Source organism: Scyliorhinus torazame, chromosome 10 (assembly GCF_047496885.1).
Source record: "Scyliorhinus torazame isolate Kashiwa2021f chromosome 10, sScyTor2.1, whole genome shotgun sequence".
Lineage (NCBI taxonomy): Eukaryota > Metazoa > Chordata > Chondrichthyes > Carcharhiniformes > Scyliorhinidae > Scyliorhinus > Scyliorhinus torazame.
In genome coordinates, this window is record NC_092716.1 from 60,991,644 (window position 1) to 61,008,729 (window position 17,086).

Sequence of the window (17,086 nt, forward strand, 5' to 3'; positions counted from 1 at the left end):
GTATTTCAACCATTGCTTTTCCTGCAAACGTTCTGAACCTGTGTATAGGGAATATAATTTTGAAGTTGGCAATATTTTCCATGTTGCCAAGTTTTTTTTTTTTAATGAGGAGAATAGCAACAGACTTCAAGAGGACATTGTACACTGCTGAAATGGGCAGGTGGATGTCAGATGTAATTTAATGTGGATTGGTGGAAAAGGATGTACTCTGGGAGAAACAACATGAGGCCGTATAATCTAAATAGTGCTGTATTGAAAGGGGCACGTACAGCGGAATCTGGGTATGTATATTCACATTGTCTGAAGATGGTAAGGCAAATTGATAGGATGTGTAAGAAAGCAGATGGGATAGTTGGATTTGTAAACTGGGGCATTGAATACAAAAGTAAGTCATGCCAAACTGGTACAAATCTCTGGTTAGGCCTCAAGGTGCAGCATTGTTTACAATTCTGGGTATTGTGCTTTAGGAAGGATGTGAAGTCCTGGAGTCAATTCAGGGAGACTTTCCAAAATTATATCAGGGATGATAGCGTGCACTAATATAAAAAAGTTGGGATTGTTTTCCTTGGGGCAAAGAAGAATAAGGGAGGTCTAATAGATGTATTAAAAACTGAGAGGTTAGATCAATCGAGTGGGAGAAACTGTTACCTCTGACAAATGGCTCCGTAATCAGAGGTCATTCATTTAACACAATTGGCATAAGAACTAGAGGAAAAATGATAAATTTATTCAACATCATGTTAACATCTGAAACGTACAACCCGAAGGATTGGTAGTATCGGACTCCATAAGAATTTTTTAAAAATCAAGTATGTAATTGAAGAGGACTAATTTGCAGGGTTGTGGAGAAAACGCTGGGATGTGTGATTAAATTGGACAGCTTTCAAACAGCAGAGATGTGCTGGGCCAAATGGCCTCTGTCTGAGCAGTAAGGTTCTATTACTTAGCAAACATGTAGTCCTATGTTGTAACTTTATCAGTTTGGCACTTCAATTTGGATGCACCTGGTTCTACTCTTGGCATGCTTTTCTATACTAATTTAACTCTCATTAGTTGCTTGGTTTGATGGTGAAGTCAGAGATATGCTTTGCCGTGAAATTATAGACTGGTGGAATAAACTTTTGCTGATGGCTCACAACTCTTCATGAATGCCCAAATTTGAACAGCTAGATTTGTTCTAACGCCATCCCAATTTAGCAGTGGTTGCAACTCTGTTATTTACTGGATAGACCTCAAAAGGCTATTCAGTCCATTGTGTGGTCATATGCACAGTTATGCATATAGTTAGATATATGACCTCCGACCAGCAGGTGGGAACAGAGATTCACCATGTGACTCCACAGAGCTGGCAGTTGGTTATAAGTCGTACTAGAGGACAGTCGCATTAGAAGTAGTTCCAGGAGAATTCAATTATTCATTGCCATTTGTATTATAGTTTGTTATCTTTCCACATGTTCATTTTGTTAAAAACTATCTTACTAGTCAAAGAACTAGATGTTCTGTGTGCATCATTACCATGGCCACAACACATAACATAACACGTTGTATCTGTTTTTGCAAGTGTTTTACAATTTGGGTCGATGTACATAGCCTAGCAAATATTTCTCCTTCAATTACTTATCCAATTCTTTTTCCAAACTTATTCAGTTTGCTTCCATCATCTTTTCAGACAGTACAATTCAGATCAAATATCATCATGCAATCTCATCATGTCACCTCTGATTCTTTGCCAATGACCTTAAATCTGTATTCTCTGACCCTTCTGCCACAAGAAACAGTTTCTCCTTATTTACTCTTATCAGTCTTTCACGTTTTTTCTTTTCTCACCTTTTGTTATCAATTCTTTCTTAACCTTGTCCAATCTCAGAACAACTCCAGTCTGTCCATGTAACTGAAGTTTTTCCTCCCTGGTACCATTCCAATAAATTTCCTCTGCAATCTTTCCAAGGCCTTGACATCCTTCCCAAAGTGTGTTGCTCTGAAATGATCACGATACTCCAGCTTGACCCCAACCAGTGTTTGATAAAGGTTTTGAGTAACTCCCTTGCTTTGTATTCCTGCTTCCTTTTATAAAGCCAAAGAGCTCTCATGTTTTTCAAGCAGCCTTTTCTACTCCTGCCACCTTCAAAGGCTTTTGAATATACAACTCCAGATTTCTGTTCTTGCATCCACACTAAACCATAACATTTAGTTTATATTGCTTCTCCTCATTCCATCCGAATCACTTCACATTTCTCTACATGAAATTTCAGGTTTACCCATTTCACCAGTCCATGTCCTTCTGAAGTCAGTTACTAAACTCTACTGTTTATAACTTGAGTTTTGTCATTGATGAAGTTTGAATTATCCAAGTCTAGGCCATTGATGTATATCAAAAAGAACAGTGATCCCAACACTGACTCCTGGGGCACCACTGCACACACCCCTTTAGTCTGAAAAATAACTGTTACTGTCTGCTTTTAGTCCGTTAGCCAATTTTGTTTCCATACAATCCTTTAACAAAACTAAAACCCAAATGCAATATTTTGTCGAGCATTTTTTGAAAGCTTAGATACATACCAACTGCATTATCCTTATTAACCCTGTCCATTACTTCAAAGAACACGATCAAGTTGGCCAAAAGGAATTTGTTTTTCTCCCATCCATGTTGACATTTGACTATTAGCCCATACTTTTCCAAATGCCAATTAAATTTGTCCTGGGATATTGGATCTAAATGTTTCCCCACCATCAAATTAAGACTGACCATGTTTATTCCTCTACTAAAATATTGAAAGATTATTTCCACTGGTTCACTCTACATGCAACAGCAAAATGGCCTAGTGCACTAGACACTGCTGGCTTTTCTTTCCCTGAAATAAAGTCCATAACAGCATGGCTGCAATAGGGAATTAATATGAAGATTGCTGGCTCAAAGCCTCATTCCACCACTCAATGGAGCATTGCTTTGATTGTTTCCAACATATTGCGCAACTGTTTTATTTTAACCCTGCATCCTACAAGTTTTAAAAGAATATTTATTTCCTGTCTGACATTGTTATTTTGACATTATGCTTTTTAATTTCTCCCTGAACTACAACTGAGACTTTGTGAAAAACTTCACTGATAATTACATTTCTGCTGTTTATACTTGTTAGACTAAATTATTTTTAGAGGTATTTGTTCTAAAGAAGTAGTGGGGGGGGGGAATTAAAAGGGTGTGAAAAACAGAATTTGATCAAATTGTCCAAGTTTATTTCCTCAAAACTCAGTACTGGTAGCTTTTTGTTTTTCCCCTGCAGAATGACCATTCTTCTTCCTGTTGAGAAGCTGAAAGTGCTGTTGCAGAATATTAAGGAGTTCCACACTAAGTTTCTTCAGAAACATGCATGAACACGGTTAATGTTATTCACCAGAGAAAACCACATGGTGGATGTTCAATTAACCTCATTCCCTCTCTTCCCCCCCCAAGTCCTTTCCGCACGTCAAGTTAATGTTCACTGAAGTGAAATGGTAAAACTACTGGCCTGCAGCTCACAATTGCTGCAGATATTTGCCAGTTCGGTATTGTGATACCACTTATGTACTGCATTTTTGATAGTACTCTGTTTACATTGAAATAGTATTTGTCGGAAAGATTGGTTTTGTGCACTTCCAAGAAGCCTTTTATAGGTTTAAAAAAAAAAAATCATTATTTCTAGTAACAAACTGTATGATTATAAAATATTTTTCTAGGTTCAAGCCTCTAATCTCAAATTGCCAGATATAAGCTCTGGTTTCAAGCTACAATCTTTGAGGTTGTGCCTTCTTTTGCCTCCGTTTCCACCCTTTGTGGAAGACTAGCATTAAACGGACTAATGAACAGCTTTATAACACTTGCGTAGCAAGACCATGTCTGCAAACAAAGTAAAGTTCCTGCTGTGTATGCAGATGAATTTTCAGCAGGCTAAAAGCTAATAAGTCTATCTTTGTCAGTTAGCGACTTTATCAAACACTAACTTGTAACATTGCCAAGTTAATAGATTTTTACAATAATTCACATCTAACGGTGATTTTTTTCCAATGAACAATAGATGGTCATGGTTTTATTTTGTGAAGTTGGGAGGACAAATATTACAACTGTCTTTGTAACTTGTATAATTTTGAATTTGTTTTCTATTCAAGGGCTTCCAAGTGATGCATTCATTCAGAAGTAAAAAAAATAATATTGGCTTGGGGATGGGGGTGAAAGGGGACAAGAAATAACTCATCTGCAAGACTGTCTTTAGGAGAATGGGATTTTCTTATGACTCTCTTTTTAGGAAAATGTTTTCAGCTTGTCTATATTAATGTTAATATTTGAACAGGAAATAACTCTTGCAATAAATTGCCTTTTTCGTTGTTTAAGTTTAATTGGTTTTCAAAAGAGAGTAATTATGTAGCTATGTCCCTTTCTAAGTGAGTTCTGCTCTGCAGGCATCCCTCCTCCATCTCAATTGACTTTCTGCAGTCATCCTTTCTAATTGTGTGCCACGATTACGTACAGCTGCAACCCTGGAACTTGCAGTGGACCTGGAGAAACTGTGAATACCCAAAAATTCCAATTTTGTCTCAAAATATCCCTATCAGTGTTACTTATTATGGACTGATGGATGAGTGCACAGAATTCCTACAGTGTTGAAGGAAGCCATTCTGCCCATCGCATCGTATCTGCACCCTATCTAGGCCTACTCACTCGGCCACATGAAGGAGCAATTTAGCATGGCTAACTTCCACGATTTTGAACTGTGGGAGGAAACCGGAACACCCGGAGGAGGCTCACGCATGCACGGGGTGAAAGTGCAAACTCCACACACGTCACCCAAGACCAGAATTGACCCCGGATCTGTGAGGCAGCAGTGCTAACCACTGTGTCACCTTGCTACCCAGCTGCTTTTCAAGATTCTTTTCAGTTAACAAGGTGCAATAAACAATTTGTGTGTGCAATGGTTCCCCCAAATTCACAAACACAATGAATAGTGCTGGACATCAAACTCTTGATACGATCCTAAGCCTTGCTGAGCTATGTGACTGCAACAGGGATGAAACAGTTCAGAATTTAAAGGATAGGTGAATGTTTAATAGAATGCCAAGGGAAAAAAAAAAACAGAGCACCTTTCTATAAATAGGTTTAGCTACTGGATCTAGCCTCTGGTTTCTTGCATCCTCTCCAGCATCTTTGGAAAAACAACCACCCCAACTTGTATTGAGACAGTGCAATTTACATAATAAAACATCCCAAGGGACTTCACAGAAGCATTATAAATAAAATATGACCAGAGTTCTTGGATCAGATAACCAAAAGCTTAGCCAAAGAGGTGGATTTTAAGGAAGAAAACCAGGTAAGGATGCAAAGAGATGTGGAGAGGGAGTTCCAGTGCTTAAGACCTATGCAACTGAATACGAGGGGCGGAATTCTCCGTAATCGGCGCAATGTCCGCCGACCGGTGCCAAAAATGGCGCAAATCAGTCCGGCATCACGCCGCCCCAAAGGTGCGGAGTCCTCCGCATCTTGAGCGGCCGAGCCCTAACCTTGAGGGGCTAGGTCCGCAGCGGACTGATTTCCACCCCGCCAGCTGGCAGAAAAGGCCTTTGGTGCCCCGCCAGGCGGCGTGGAAATGACATTGCCGGGCGGCGCAAGCGCGGGAGCGTCAGCGGCCGCTCATAGCATCCCCACGCATGCGCAGTGGAGGGGGTCTCTTCCGCCATGGTGGAGACCATGGCGAAGACGGAAGGAAAAGTGTGCCCCCACGGCACAGGCCCGCCCGCGGATCGGTGAGCCCCGATCGCAGGCCAGGCCACTGTGGGGGCACCCCCCCGGGGCCAGATCACCCTGCGCCCCCACCCTGGAGCCCGCCTTGTCCCGCCGGTAAGAGAGGTGGTTTAATCCACGCCGGCGGGACAGGCATTCCAGCAGCGGGACTTCGGCGCATCTGGGCCGGAGAATCGCCGGGGGGGGGGGGGGGGGGGCGCGATTCCCGTCCCCGCCGAATCGCCGGTGCCGGAGAATTCGGCAACCGGCGGGGGCGGGATTCACGCCAGCCCCCGGCGATTCTCCAACCCAGCGGGGGGGTCGGAGAATCCCGCCCAGGAACACAAGAAATAGAAGCAGGAATAGGCCACTGGACCCGTTAAACCTTCTCCGCCATTCAATATGACCTATGCCAACCTCTACTCCTTACCTGTGCCATTTCTCCTTAGCCCTCCTGAGCTATCAAATATTTATCCACTTCCACTTTAAATTCTTCTAATGATCCAGCCTCCACTGCCCTCCGGGCAAAGAATTCCAGAGGTTCACCATCTTCTGCGAGAAGAAATATTTCTGCACCTCAGTTTTAAATGATTAACCCTTTATCTTGGAGCTATGGTCCCTTGATTGAGACTCTCCTACTAGTGAAAACATCTTACCATCTACCCTGTCAAGCCCCCTCAGGATCTTGTATGCGTGAATAAGGTCACCCTTCACTCTTCTAAATTCAAAGGAATACAGACCCAGACTAATTAGTCTCTCTTGATAGGACAACCCTCTCATCCCAGGAATTAGCTGGTAAATCTCCTTTGGACTGCCTCCAATGCTACTATATCCTTTTTGCAGTCTTTCTCCATTTAGATCATCTGCTTTTTGATTCCTCCTACCAAAGTGACTTCATACTTCCCCACATTAAAATCTATTTGCTTGGTTTTCGCCCAGTCATCCAACCTATCTATATCCCATTGCAGAATCACAATATCCTCATCACAACATGCCCTTCCACCTATTTTCGTATCATTTTATGCGGCACATTGTCAAATGTCTTTTGGAAAAATAAATACATTACATCTACAAGTTCCCCTCTATCTACTCTCCCTGATATATCCTCAAAGAATTCTAGCAAATTTGTCAAACATGATTTACCTTTCATAAACCATGTTTACTAGCTTTCCTAAATGATTAGCTATTTCCTTTATGATTATAGATATTTCCTTTATGATTATTGACTCCATTTTGTGAATAATAGATGTTAAATTAACTGGCCTATAGCTCCCTGTCTTCTGTATTTCTCCCCTTTTGAACAAGGGAGTCACATTGGCTATTTTTCAATCTCCCAGTACCCTCCTGGAATTTAGCGAGTTATGGTAAATTTCAACTAACGGGTCCACTATTTCTGCAGCCATTTCCATTAATACCCAGTTCATTGGGTCCTGGTGACTTGTCCACCTGTAGCCCCTTGAGTTCTCTTTACTCTATCCCTTGTGATTGAGATGTTTGTAAGTTCTACCATGTTATTTGAAATCTGTCCATCTAGTACCTTGGGGATATTTGCAATGTCTTCCACAGTGAAGATTGATGCAAAGCCACTAATGGGAGGGTGATTAGAATCCTGGATGCTCAAGAGGCCAGCATTAGATGAGCACATATCTTGTAGGGTTTGGGGGCAGGAGGAGATTAGAATTTGTAAAACAATGATGAGACTGTTAAAATCGAGATGTAGCTTGACCGGTGAGCCAATGTAGGTTAGCAAGAACAGGACTGGTGGCAGAAATTTGGACAAAAAAAATAGAATTGTAACGGCATTTTAATATATCAGATCTCATTTCCACCTCTTAACTAACAAATGAGAATGTTTTTTTAAATAGGTGGATGAACAAATGAATATAGAACTACTATAATTTTGACAAAATGAAACCAGTCTGCCTTGTTTTAGCTTAGTAGAGATTAATTCCAATTTGTTTGTCATAAGTCTAAACAAAGATCCAGCTAGTCATGATTTGTTTTCATGTTTAACCCTTTATAAATGTTGTAAGATTCTATGGTTGTCTGAAAAACTTGAAAGAGAAATCATGCACTTCTTGGGGGGTGTACAAGAGAGAGAGAAAATCTTGTCTCCATGCCAGTTATTTAATATTTTATCATTAAAATCCAAAACGTGTGTTTGGGCAAATATTATGTAGCTGTAAGCCATTAGAATTAGAACAATTTAGATTGTTTTTTTAGAGCTTCCCACAATCAGTGTTAACTATTTACTGTAGAAATTCTACTTAATCTTTTCAATTGTTCATTTTTCTATTGAATATATTTGCTGAATAGTTTAAAACCTAAAATGAGATCTGATGTGATGCTGTACCACTTCAAGTCAGCAATCTATCGAGATATAGGATTCATTCTAGTAACTAAAGAAATCAATGAAAAGTTCATCATATTTCAATATTTTCACTGAAGGGTTTTTAAAAATCTGAGCCTGCATATTTTTAATGTATTGGGTTCAGGATTCGGGGCATTCATGTCCAGAATTCCCAGCAAGCTGTTTTGACTTGATAACAAAGATTGTTGTATACTGCACCAGAAAAGTAGTTAAAATTTTGATGAGCTCTCTAAGGAAAGTGAGCAATCCATTAAAACTATTATATCCATGTTAGATCAAAACAACAGGAATTCCAGAGAACAAGAGAGGATACATAATGTTGGATTGTATTATTAACTGAGCATAGTAACCTACCTGATGAAACAAAGTAGCTACCAGATACTGATGGTGTGGTGCAAAGTGCCAGGAAAGGTAACGGTTGAGCCTTTGATCCCCCCCCCCCCCACCCCCAAAAATATTCTCTATAAAATTTGTAACGTTACATCAGTTCACATTTAATGTTACGTAAATTGCAAAACAAAGCAGTTTCTTTCCATACAGAATGTGACATGTTGAAGTTCTTCCCTAAACTTAGAATTACAGATTAAATTTACAGTATTCATTTCAAATTAAACAATACTGCCTGAATGGGTTTACACCGTGTCCAGTCCCTTGGTGCATTATAATGTTGCATACTTTGGTTGCAACAGGTGCCCTGAGTTTCAGTGTATCCCTTAGCACATTATCCTGGACCTTGGGAATGTGCCCATCTGCAATATTGTATCATAGACAACTGGAAGATCAGCAAATGTCAGGCAGAACGAAGGGCTTGTTTCACTGAGTTGATGGTTCTCCAGTTGCAGTTGATATATTTTTTTAAAGTGTACGCAGTTAAGCAAAGAAAGACGTATTTGGAAAAGATGATGTACTGCAAAAGCTGCATAAGAAGATATGTGGATAGTTACACTCTATTGTTTGGTTTGTAATTATGAATGCCACATTTTGCAGTTGTGTCCTGCATTTAGGGAGATTGCAGGCATCCACACACCCGAAGTACATTTGGCTAGCCTTGTCCTTGAAGAATCACTTTATTCGAAAACCAGAAGTACATTACAAAACATTGACTTAGAAATTATATCAAGTACAATAAAATTCAACTTTTCTCCATATAGCATGTGCCACTCTGAGGTGTCTCAATTCTATTGTAATACTCTGTGCATTCCTTATCAGGTGTGCAGCATGAAGGGTTTGATACAATTTCCATCCCCTTGGTGTACTATGGAGGCCTTAGACAATGACATTTGCCCATTGTGCCTCTGTGGTAGGTGCTCTAAGCTTTTGTGTGTCACTGCATGGGGTCCTGGACCTTAGAATGTGCCAGCCTGCAACATTCAGTCAAGGGCAACTTTTTGAAAGAATAACAAAGTACTTAAATATGCAAAAGTTGTCAAATAGATACGGATCTTTGAAAAATTAGGACATTTAATCAGCTAAAATTCAGGGAACAATTAGAAATGAAGGAAAAGATAAAGAAATAGAAATTAAGAAAATTGAATTGGAGACAAAGGGGATAAAAAGGAAGTGAAGAAATTTGAATTGCAGGAAAAGCAAAAAGAAAGGGCAAGGGAGCTTTTCAAAGAGAATTGGGAATGGAGAAGTTAGCAATGGCATAAAGGGAAAAGGAGCAAAGGAGAGCATTTGAACTTAAAGTGATGGAAGACATCAGAGCAGGTTGAGGGAGAAGTTAGTTCTTGACATGAACCTGGTGGGGAGATATTTAGATGCGTACAGGCACTTCCAAAATCTTGTTGTTTTTGTTGAAAAATATTACAGCATTTTTAATATATATATATATATATATACACATAATATATATGTAGTGCGTGTGTATGTGTGTGTTATATAACACACCCATAAAAAAGGCAAGCAAACAATCAAAACAAATATATATCTTAACACCCCACTTTTTTTACCCCCCCCCCCCCCCCCCCCCCACTGCTGACATCTATTTTCAAAGAAGTCGAAGAACGGCTGCCATCTCTCAAGGCAAACTTTATCTCCTCCAGCCTGAGGAACTCTGCTAGGTGTCTCACCCAAACCGCCGGTTTTGGTGGTCCCAATTCCCACCATTCCAATAAGATCCGCCTCTGGGCTACCAGGGAGGCAAAGGCGAGGACATTTGCCTCTCTCGACCCCTGGACTCCTGGGTCTTCTGACACTCCAAAGTTCAGCACCTCTGGACTTGGGACCACCTTCACCCTCAAGACCTCTGACATAATGTCGGCGAACCCCCGCCAGAATCCCCCAAGTTTCAGACAGGGCCAAAATATGTGGACATGATTCGCGGGCCCACTCGTGGACCACCCAAACCTACCCTCCACCCCTTAAAAAACTTGTACATCCTGGTCACAGTCATATGTGCCCTGTGGACCACCTTAAACTGAATACGGCTAAGCCTAGCACACACAGGATGTGTTCACACTCCTAAAAACCTCCTACAATACAGCCTCCACCTCCCTTTCCTATTCTTCCTCCCACTTGCGCTTCACTACCCCTAACCCTATCGGGGCTCCCTCCCAATCCATCACTTTATAACTTTCCGACACTTTACCCTCCCCCACCCCTGGTTTTGACACTACCTTGTCCGGCAGCCCCTGGGGCTGAAGGTGGGGAAAGACGGTACCTGCTTCCTGACAAAATCCCTCACCTGCAAATACTGGAACCCATTCCTGGCGGGCAACTCAAATTCCTCCACCAAGTTTGAGAAGCTGCCCCTAATTAATAGATCCCCAAACCGTTCAATCCCCGCCCGTTGCCACCCCCAAAGCCCCCCTTCCAGCCCCCCCCCTCCCCCCGCGGAGTAAACCTGTGTTTCCCGCAGATAGGTGCCTCAGATGCTGCCGCCACCACTACCAGGCTTGTGGAGTACCTGGTGGGCGAGAAAGGTAGAGGCGCCGTCAACAGTGCCCCCAAACTTGAGTCCTCACATGAAGCTGCCTCCATCTGCTCCCATACCGACCCCTCCCCCACTACCCACTTCCTAACCATGGCTATATTCACCGTCCAATAATAATTAATCAAGATTGGAAGAGCTAACCTGTCCCCCATCAATCCCGCTCCAGAAGCGATTTCTTAACCCGCGGGGCTTTATCCGCCCAAACAAACTACGATATCAGTGCATTCACCCTCCTAGGCACTTCCAAAATTTGATGAAAAGGATATAGCGGCATTTTTTAACTAACTTGAGGAAAATAGCGAGATAAATTAAACGGTTTCAAAATATTTAGTCGCTGCTTTTAGCATAAACTTGTAGGTAGGGATAGTGAAATTTATGCATCTTTGTCAGAGAAAAGGTCTGGGTGGTATGATACAGTGAAGAAAGCTATATTGAGCAGACAGAAGTTTGAAACATAAGAAAACAGACTTCTATTCAATTTGAAAGGGTTAAACAAAGTACTTTTGATAGGTGAGAGCATTAAAAATAGAAAGAATCGGAGGCTCTTCAGTAATTCTGATGAAAGAATTCAAAGATTCATTTAGTGGTAAGAACAAAGGCGTGCAGCACAGAAATAGGCCCTTCGGCCCACCATGTCGAAGTCGAATATCAAATACCAATCTATACTAATCCCATTTACCAGCACTTGGTTCACAGCCTACTATGCCTTGCCGATTTAAGTGCTCATTTAGATGCTTTGTGAATGTGGCGAGAGTGCCTGCCTCCACAGGCAGAACACTCCGCGGGCAGGATTCTCCCCTACCCGGTGGGGCGGGGGGTCCTGGCGGGACGGAGTAGCGTGATCCACTCCTACGTCGGGCCGCCCCGGAGTGGTTTGCGCCCGGCCGGCGGGAAAGGGGCTTGGCGTCACACCAACCGCCGCCGAAGGGCCTCCACCGGCCGGCGTGAGTTGGCGCATGCGTGGGAGCGCCAGCGCATGCTGGCGTCATCCCTGCGCATGCGCAGAGGGCTTTGATTCCGCACCAGGAATGGCGGACCGGTACAGCCTCCGGTGCGGAAGAATAGAGTGCCCCCACGGCACAGGCCCGCCCGCGGATTGGTGGGCCCCGATCGCGTGTCTGGCCACCGTGGGGGCACCTCCCGGGGCCAGATCCCCCCCCCCCCCAAGAACCCCAGAGCCCGCCCGCGCCGCCAGATCCTGCCCGTAAGGGACCTACTCCAATTTACGCCGGCGGGACTTCGGCCCATTCTCCGAGGTGGGCGGCGCGATTCACGCCGAGCTGATTTTTGGGGGGCCGGAGAATTAGGAGGATGGTGAGGGCGGGATTCACGCCGACCCGGTGGGGGTTAGGAGAATCCCGCCCATTTCCACCACCCTCTGGGTGAAAAAATGTTTCCTCTGGTTCCCTCTCACTTACTCATGTGGAGGAACAAAAGCTTTAAAAATATATATTTTTTGAAAGGTTTTCATTATAAACAAAATAATATAAAATAGTTAATGTTACAATGCAACAAGAACATGATAAACAATCAAGAATCCCCCCCCCCCCCCCAACGACAACATTAAACTGAACATCTTAACAACTGACGGTGACTACTGTTTTTTTTTTAAAAGGGAAATGATTGGCTGCCATCTTAGATAGAACCCTTCGAGCATCGCCCGAATGGTGTATTTGACTTCCTCCAAATGGAAGAAAAACATAAGGTCACCCAACCAAGCCAAGGCACTGGGCTCCACCCAAGTGTGGTTGTCGGTATTTGGGGTATTATGGTACCCAGGTTGATGCTGTAAGACCATTGGTGTGGGAGGAACCTGAGACAGCAAAATAATTGGTGAAGCCTGCCTGCTGGTTCCGTCCAGTAAGGCGGAGTATAAGAGCCTGTGTCTCCCTAGCAGCTGCATTCTGTACCTGCGCTGCTGGGGGAAACGTCTAGTCCAATAAAGCCTTCAATTGACATCCAATCTCGCTTCTGGAGTTATTGATCGAGCATCACCAAGCAGAACTTCTCTCTGGGCTATTAATGAGGTAAAGGCGAGGACCTCCGCCTTCACCCCTGTCTGCAGCACCGGCGAGTCTGTTTCCCCGAAAATGGCCACCAGCAGACATGGCTCCAGACCGATGTTAAGTATCTCTGACATGGTGCTAAAGATGGAAACCCAGAAGCTCATTAATTTGGCAGAACATATGAGTGTGGTTAGCCAGCCCCCGAGAACAACACTTGCACCTATCCTCCACCCCAGAGAAAAAAAACACTCATCCCCACCTTGGTCAGATGGGCCCTGTGCACCATCTTGAATAGGATTAGACTAAGCAGAGCACAAGACGATGTGGAGGTGACCCTGCGAAGAGCCTCGCTCCACACCTCATCCAGAATAGGTCCCAATTCACCATCCCATTTCACCTTTACCTCAACGAATGGAGCCGACCCAATGGAGCCGCCTCCACTGATAGGATGCGGCTCTAAATACACAAAATGCTCCCCCCACCAGATCCACCCGAAGACAAAATCCTCTTCATCAGGGAGGAGGGTGGTGCCAGGGGGAAAGCCTTACGCAAAAAAATCGCAGATCTAAAAATATCTAAACAGATTGGAACCAGGAAGATGACATTTTTCCAACAGTTCCTTCAAGCTGGCAAACCTTCCCTCCACGAACAAGTCCCCAAACCTCGCGAACACCTTCCCCTCCCATGACCTAGATGTCGAGTCTAAACCCGCTGGCAAAAAGAGGTGATTATTGCAGACCAGGGCCAGCAAAGACAGGGAGCTAAGTTTTAAAATGCAGTCTGAACTACTTCAGGGTGGACACCACTACAGGATTAGAGGACAATCTTGCCAGAGAGAATGGCAACTATGCCATCGTTAATACCCCAAATGTATTTATGAAGGGAGACCCAATTGTGGGCCACCCGGATACCCAGACAATGAAAGCTGCATCTGTCAAAGTAACATCCCCAGATGTGCTTCACTCCCTGGGGAGTTAACCGGGAAATATTGACTCTTATCCAAAATCAACTTATACCCAAACAAGGAGTCAAAACTCCTAAGTAGCTTAATTATTCCATCCATAGTGGATACAGGGTTTGTAATGTAAAGAAGCAGATCATCTGCGTACAAGGACATCCTTTGCTCCACCCTTCCCCAATTGATCTCCCTCTGCTTGTTGAAAGACCTCAGTGTGATGGCAAGCGATTCTATTGCTGAAGTAAATAGGAGGGGAGACAACGGACATCCCTGCCTCATGCCCCTATTCAGTGGAAGGTAGCCTGAGTTCAAAGCATTTGTGCGAACACTATCAATGGGAGCCCTATAAAGTAAACATTCAGGATATAAACTTTTGCTCAAATCCAAACCTCACAAGAATCTCAAAGAGAAATCCCCACTCCACCCTATCAAATGGCTTTTCTGCATCTGGGGAAACAATCACCTCCGGCTTGGGTACTGAAGAGGGGAAGAGGACAACATTTAATAGCTGATGTATATTGGCTGACAATTGCTGACCCTTGAATGAGCTCACCTCTGGGAGACAGGACTCCAACCGCAGTGCCAGCACTTTGGGAAGCAACTTGGTGTCTGCGTTCAAAAGCAGAATAGGTCAATATGACCCACATTCCATGGTCCTTGTCCTTCTTAAGGATCAGGGAAATAGAGGCCTGCGCAAGTATAACGGGCAACGAACCCCAGGACAATGAGTCATTAAACATATCTATAATTAGAGGGCTCAATTGTTCCACAAACTTCTTATAAAACTTAAATACGAAAGCCATCAAGGCCTGGGGCTTTATTCATTCGCATCAACCCAATACATTTCTTAATTTCTTATGGGCCCAATAGGGATTCCAACTCTTCCAGCCTCTCCCTCTTCACCACTGGGATGAATAACCCATCCAAAAAATCCATCATGGCTGAACTTTCTACTGGGGGTCCAATATACAGAGATCCAATTGAAATGTTTCAAAAGCCACATTGAACTAAATTGATTGAGTTGGGCGAGGGTAGGATTGGGGAGATATACGGGTGGTTGGGGGAGCAGGAGGGGTCGGCAGGTGGTGAGGATCAAGAACAAATGGGAGGAGGGATTTGGAGGGGGAGAAATAGGGTGGGGACTGTGGTGTGTGACGATGCGTAGGATGATTCAACCTCCTGCACGAAGATGTGTTTGATCCAGTTTAAGGTGGCGCAAAGGTGCAATATGACCTGGGTGAAGATGAGTGGGTTCTTTCAGGGGGTGGTCGATGAGTGCAAGAAGTGTGGGCAGGGGCTGGCGAATTATGCGCACAGGTTTTGGGGTTCCGAGAAGCTGGAGAGATAGTGGGAGGTGATGTTTGGGACGCTATCTAAGATTGTGGGGATGGAGGACAGGCCAGACCCAATGAAGGAAATTTTTGGGGTATCAGCAGTGCCAGAGCTGCTGGAGTGGAAGGGGGGGCCTATGTTGTGGCCTTCGCTTCTCTAATTGCCCAGTGAAACATCTTGCTAAATTGGAGGTCGGATACGCCGCCGGGGGTGGCAGCCTGGCGTGGGGACTTGTACGACTTTTCTTGATTTTAAAAGATTAAATTTGAGTTGAAGGGGTCAGCGGAGGGCTTTGAGATGCGGTGGGGGTTGTCATGACAATGTTTGAGGAGCTGTTCGTCACAAGGGGGAAGCAGAGGGAGGAAAAGGGGGAAAATTGTACAATCTGTGGACTGTGGGTTTGTATATGTTGCTGTTTTTTACACATGTTTGGAATAAAGTACATTAAAAAAATGTTTCAAAAGCCACATTGGGGCAGAAACCTGACTGCCACTCGGGTCTATTATCTGCACAATCTCCTGGAAAGCTGCCTTCTGCGACTAGCCTTCTCCCTGTGTTCACCACCGAGGTGCCCGCCAGAGACCCACAAGCAATAACATGTCTACCATTGGGTTCCACCAAGATCTTGGCAGCAGAAAATTGAACCTTTTTATTGATTATTATTGCCACGCGCCTGTCCCTACCACCAAAAACCAAATGAAAAACTTGTCCCACCCATGTCTCCGCAACCTTGATCTCTGACCCCTAAATGAGTCTCCTGCAAAAACACCACATCCGCATTCAGATTAATAACAAAACCAGAAAATACTGGACAATCTCAGTAAATTGGGGTGATTAAGGCTAAGAAGGGTGTTGATAGCGGCACATAAAGAGATTAAAATGTGTGAATGCAGAACAAAGTTGAACAGTGTGTTAAATGGCAACTAGGAACAGTTGTGGCCCAAGTGGGGTGGGGGGAACAATGGTGAGGGAAAACAGATCAATGAAAGAAATAAAAATAAAAATAACTTGATCGAAACAAAATTGGGGTGAAAGTGGAGGGGACAGTTCACAGTCTGAAGTTGTTAAACTCAATGTTAAATCCGGAAGGCTGTAACTTGCCTAATCGGAAAATGAGGTGCTGTTACTCCAGTTTGCGCTGGGCTTGACTGGAATATTGCAGCAGGCCAAGGACAGACATGTGGACGGTGTGTTGAAATGGCAAGCGACAGGAAGGTCTGGGTCTTGCATGCGGACAGACCGGAGGTGTTCTGCAAAGCGGTCACCTAGTGTGCGTTTAGTCTTTCCAATATAGAGTAGACCGCACTGGGAGCAATGAATGCAATAGACCAGATTGAGGGGGTGCACGTGAAGCGCTGCCTCACTTGAAAAGAGTGTTTAGGGCCTGAGATGGTGCGCAGGGAGGAGGTAAAGGGGCAGGTGTTACATTTTCTGTGATAGCATGGGAAGGTGCTGTGGGAAGAGGGTGATGCGTTGAGGCTGGAGGAGCGGACTAAGGTATCCCAGAGGGAACAGTCCCTGTGAAATGCTGACGGGGAGTGAGGGGAAGATGTGTTTGGTGGTGGAATCATGCTGAAGTTGGCGGAACACCTAAAATAACTTGTTTGAACGCTTAAAAGAGCAAATCTAGTCATGAGTTTGACAAAAAGCGGATTTGCTAAAATTCAAATTTCATATTTAGGACATATGGTGAGACATGATCAGATGGCTCCACGAGATGTGAAAATACAGGCCA

The 17,086-nt window shown here is 43.8% G+C and overlaps 1 protein-coding gene across 2 annotated transcripts in view; it reads left to right on the forward strand.

The window, feature by feature from the left end:
* Window positions 1-17,086, forward strand: part of gpt2 (glutamic pyruvate transaminase (alanine aminotransferase) 2) — a 96,043-nt gene that overhangs the window by 58,480 nt on the left and 20,477 nt on the right. The window contains exon 11 of one of the 2 annotated variants that reach the window (XM_072518182.1): window positions 3,282-4,371. The exons of the other annotated variant lie outside the window; for it this stretch is intronic. Within the exon in view, the coding sequence (XP_072374283.1) occupies window positions 3,282-3,372 (91 nt within the window). The 3' untranslated portion in view covers window positions 3,373-4,371. Of the gene's footprint in view, window positions 1-3,281; window positions 4,372-17,086 lie in introns of those variants that run through there. 2 annotated transcript variants of the gene reach the window in all.